At 37.3% G+C, this 5315-nt stretch overlaps 1 protein-coding gene across 1 annotated transcript; it reads left to right on the top strand.

Annotated features, from left to right (window-relative positions):
- The first annotated feature begins 2131 nt into the window (after nucleotides 1-2131).
- Nucleotides 2132-5079, top strand: LOC103448251 (uncharacterized). The gene is made up of 5 exons (XM_008387502.4): nucleotides 2132-2831; nucleotides 3112-3411; nucleotides 3683-3862; nucleotides 3953-4171; nucleotides 4507-5079. The coding sequence occupies exons 1-5, from the start codon at nucleotides 2355-2357 to the stop codon at nucleotides 4909-4911; spliced, it is 1581 nt and encodes a 526-aa protein (XP_008385724.2). The 5' UTR covers nucleotides 2132-2354; the 3' UTR covers nucleotides 4912-5079.
- Nucleotides 5080-5315: the final 236 nt, after the last annotated feature.

Raw genomic sequence — 5315 nt, 5'->3', positions numbered from 1 at the left:
ATTATGTTGAGGAGAGGCTTCAATTTGAAGTTGTAGTGGCTCTCTTGCCTTGTGAAAGAGAACTTTCGTGGTTGTGGTAATGGTCGTGCTGTGTATAATCTCATATTCTAGAGTCATAATTGTTGTTCAAATCTGAGGTGGTGGTGTTTGTGGTTTGTACGCACAACAAAGAACTATGAGAAGGAAACTAGACGTTTGTTGGAGATGACTCATAGCAGAGCTTCTTTGCCAATGATTGCAAAAAAATTGGTGCAGTCTTTACCTCGTGAAGCCTCTATGATAGTTATCAGGCTTGCAATATTTAGTCCTCGTGATTAGGGTTTTAGAGTTTAGAACTAAGGGTCTTTCATGATTGAAATTTTTTTGCTTTCATAATTGTAGGATTTAGTGTTATTTTGACATGTGTAGTCTCTTAAATTGTTCTAAGAAACATATTAATATGTCTGTCGTATGTATGCTTTTTTATTATTTTTAATGCAACTTGTTTCTCTAAAAAAAATCTCGATTGGAATCTAGACATATAAAATATAAAAAATTTATTCATATACTTTACCTTGGTTCCTAATCTACTTCTCAATTAATCATTCCAAATTTTGGTTAAACTCATTTATAAGGAGGAGGATGGGGCCAGACTCGCAACACCTACGATTTCCTTTAATATAAAATAAACTACAACAGTGGGTTGGACATTTTCAAGATTTAAGCATGATTTGGACGTCTACACACCTACCATAAGCCTATACCAAGTAACCAAGTTACCAACTACAACTTCATCCACACCTCACTCAAACCTTCGACACCTCTCTCTCTCTCTCTCTCTCTCTCTCTCTCTCTATGAGGCCGTTATACTATTCAAATTGATTTTATTTTATACAATAATCTTCTACTTGATGGGGAGATAATATTCTACTCTAAAGGAACGAGGGGATTGAGCTGAACCATAAAATAAATAAGTATTGAACTATACACAAATATAATACGTTTTTGTCATTTATATGAGTCGAATCTGAAACATTTTTATTTGCAAAATGAAGAGAAATACTATTAAAACTTAGTACTAATTAGTTATTCAAATTGATCTTTCAATGGTCAATGAAATTGTGATGTCAATAAACATATAAACCAAATATATATATGTCATTAAACAAGCCTTTCAAGATTAATATTTTAGAGCAAAATCTTGTTGAATAAATAAGTTAAATTAGAAAGTGATGAGTGGCTAGCTGATGGATTTTCTCATCCAGCTGTACTTTTTTAAGGCCTCATTTAGTAGAGAGGATTAGATTGAAATGCATAACTCTCTAATTTCATGCATATTAAAAGTAGAAGGATTAGATGAGGATTATACATGAATGAAGGGAACTTCTCTTTTGTAATCCAACCATTTTGTGAAGGTTTGTAATGATAAATTTTCTTCGTGAGTAACTCATCTCCTACCAAATTGGTCACAATTTTTTCATTCATTCCTTCAACATAGTTAAAAAAATAGTGTATTATCAAATTCAATCTAATTTCCATTTTCTAGGGGCCTAAGTGTTTTGTTATAAGGGTGCTTTTTTTTTCTTTCAAATTTACTAATAAAATTATCTTTTCTTGTTTCCAACTAAACTTAAAGCTCAAATGGGTAAGGGTAGGATATAAAGTGGAAGATTGATGAAGTTCAATTATTATTGTATGAAAAAAAAAAAACTAAGCTAAAAAAAATGAAGTATTGTCACTCAGTACTACGGTTTAGTGATATTTCTCTTCACTTGTAAGTGAGATGTCTTATGTTTAATTCTCGCCGAAGGTGAATTTAAACCACGTTATTATTAGTATATTGTGAGGCTTAGCCACTCTCCCACCCTCTTAGTATAGATAATATCGTTTGTACAAAAAAAAAATGAAAGAATTGTAAGTTTTTTGTGTCGAAAGTGATTTTCTTTTGATCATTTCTGTAAATTCTAGACAGATACTAGAAGACTAAAATGTCAAAACATAAGGAGCAAACGTTAATATATGATCTAACACACAAAAATATCATTAAAATAAGGACCATGAAACCGTATTCAAATTCCAATAAAACCATAAAATAAAAGACAAAGGGACCATGGACGATACCAATAAATTTGCCCAAACAAAATCAACAGCAGCTTTCATTTGAAATCCCTGTTTCTTGCACTGAACGAGGTTGCACGCTCTCTCTCACACCTCTCCTCTCCCTCTCTCTCTCTCTCTCTCTAACCCCCAGATGTTAAGCTACAGCCTACAGTATACCAACAAACAAAATGAAGCCTAACGTCTAGTTTTCTTCGTTCCTTTCATTTTCAAACCCAGAAGGAACACAAAGTTTCTGTCTTTTCTAATCGACTGCAATGTCATCCTCCTCTGCAACTGCATTAACAGCAACAAGAAGGCTAAAATGGCAGTATCCACCACCCCAACCAACCCCAAGAATCCTCCACCTCCCGCGGAGGCCACGCCGGAGAGCTCCCAAGAGCGTCCGTGGTGGAAAACCCAATTCAGGGGAGGCCAAGAAGGACCACAAGGGAAAGCTGCAGGCTCTGTTCGATCAAGAGAGAGCGTTTTCGAGAACCCATTTGCCGGTTGTGCTTCTTGAGTGTGGGGATGGGGAGGAGAGAGAGAGGAGGAGAGAGAGGGTTAGAGAGGGGGAGGATGATGATGGTGGTGTTGGCGTGGTGGAGGAGGAGAGGTGGAGGTTTCAGGCTGAGATGTTGAGGGCGGAGTGTAATTTGTTGAGGATGGAGAAGGAGATTGCTGTTAAGAAAATGGAGAGGACCAAGGTTAAGATGGAGAGGACTCTTAAATCTGCTGTGCACACTCTTGTTTCTGTAAGTCCCCTCTATCTCTCTCGTTTTGTCTTGTTTTGTTTTTATTTACGTTGGTTTTGAATTGTCTGTTTGGCTGATGAGAAAATGCTAGAAAGAGAAGGAAAACCCAACAGGGTTTTTCTGTTTGGTTGCTCAGAAATTATACGGAATTAAAAGCAAGGAAAAAATTCAAATCTTAAGCCGTGCTTCTTCTGCATTCTTTGTTGTATTCTTATTATAATCCTGCAAGTTTTTTCTTTAAGAATGAGTGACAAATTTTGAATTTGAGACGGGTTTTCAGGGGCGAAAGAAGATTTGTGACGGAAAGAATATTAGTATGGTATTGGAGGAAGAGATTCAACACTTGGCAGAGAAACTAGAGAAGTTGCAAAGAAATTTAGGTGTTAAGGATTCGGAGGTTCGGAAGAACTCTAGTAATTTTGATAAACAAGCCTATCTTCTCCAAAGACAGCTTCAGAAGTTTAGGAGGACATCAGATGAGATATGTGTGAAGGAGATCCAAGAGATGGCAGAAGCAAGCCTGTCGATCAAAACAAGCTCTCGAGTATATGAGAACTCGGTTTCAAGTGGCAAATGCAATGTGAGCATTGTCTGTCTTTCATTGATCTTGCTTTGATACTTCAATTTCTTATCTCCATATTTTGTAGGAGAGAATTAAAGACACGGCATGACTTTGAATCTTATGATTTATATTGTTATAATGTGTGTGTCAATTGTCAACTGGATCAAGTTAGTTTTTACTTTAAAATTGATAGAGTGAGGAGATTCTCGATAGCCAGGCATGCATTGTTTTGCTTCATGATTTGCATAATTTTATGTGCCTAATCAGTTCCATAAAAAATACAACGCAGGTGGAGATTCTGAGAAGGAAAATGGAGGGATTGTCGAAAGGGATGTTATTAGAGAAGATGGAGGAAGAGTATGGTTCAATGCTGTCTACAGCCAATAGTTCAGTTGCCAGTTCTGCCTCTTCTTCCCAGAGAATTGAATCCGCAAATTTGTCCTCTCCCTTGGTACAACAATTTCATAGGGTAAATCCTTGCAAGAGATTGACTTATTTATTGAATAAAGAAAACATTGTTAGTAGACGGAATTTAAAGTTTGGACAATTTGCTCTGCAGGAGAAAGAGTCTCGTGAAGAGGATGTGTGCTCAGGACGTTGCAAGGCAATAGTTCGAAGAATTGTAGAGCAAGTACGAGTAGAGACAGAGCAATGGTCTCAGATGCAGGAGATACTGGGGCAGGTGAGGGAGGAGATGGAAGAATTGCAGACTTCTCGGGACTTTTGGGAAGATAGGGCTCTAGATTCTGATTATCAGATCCAATCCTTATGCTCCGCTGTAAGATATTCCATACTAGATTGTTATATGTTTAGTTTTAGTTCGCAACTGTACATGTATCTAGATCAAGCTGCCACTGGAAGAAGCATTCATTTTAGCTCTTTTTGGCTGGCGCTATATGAATAGCCACATTGCTCTCTTCAATGTTTTGGTAGAATCTGTTATCGATCGAAAAGCAATATATTTGGAATAGCCTTCATTTCTGCATTATTTTGAAAAAGGATTGACAGGATTCTTATGATGCTTCGAAGTTAGAAGGCCTGGAACTTAGTTTAAATAATTCCTTTTGAATATCTTCTTGAATGCACTCTAAAAAAGTCGTATTTCTTCTGCAGGTGCAAGAATGGAGACAGAAAGCTGTTTCAGCCGTGAGCAAAACAAGGGAGTTACAAGCACAACTGTCAACGCTCCACGGAGAGCTTGACAGGTTGAGGAATGAAGAAAGCACAAGAGTAATGAGGGCCAACAGCTCGCCACTCATTCCCCGAAATCCACAGAATGTAATGGAAAAGCGGGTACTGATATGTCATTTGAAGGAAAATCAGCGTGCCAAAGAAGACAGCCGCAAGCAAATGGTGGGTTTAACAGATGGAAGAAATAAACCAGACACACGCACAAACAGAACAACTATTGTGCCGAAGAGATCACCGTTTCGAGACATGGGAAACACCTCATTTGTTGCCAGGCAGAACCCCAAAGCAGTCTTCCCTCTGCATTGTCATCTACCTTCCAAAACATAGAAAAGTTTTGAGATTCAGTACATGGATCAGCTTGGGAATCTTCATCTTCTGTAGGAAAATCTTCCTCTTTTCTAACCATGTTAACTGTACGGCACATTGGAAGGTCTTTGTCGTGGATTTTGACTCATTGCATCAATTACATGCCAACAAATATGGTCACTTGTATTACTTGCTCTCATATTACTTGAAGGATGTCGAGATGGGCTCGAGTTGTTTTCTCGAGAGTCTCGGGCAATGAGACTAGATAAACAAAGAGTTTTAATGAAATTAAAAATATAAGGTCATTAGGTTCAATTCTCGCGAAAGACGAGTTTAAATCACATTTTTTTTAACTCATTGAAAGGCTTAGCTGCCCCACCTTCCAAAAATATATCAAGTTATTATGTGTGAAATGTTAAATAAAG

The sequence above is a fragment of the Malus domestica genome, chromosome 11 (genome assembly GCF_042453785.1).
Source record: "Malus domestica chromosome 11, GDT2T_hap1".
Taxonomy (NCBI): domain Eukaryota; kingdom Viridiplantae; phylum Streptophyta; class Magnoliopsida; order Rosales; family Rosaceae; genus Malus; species Malus domestica.
Note: the sequence above shows the minus strand (reverse complement) of the source record. Positions and strands in the feature narration are given on the sequence as shown.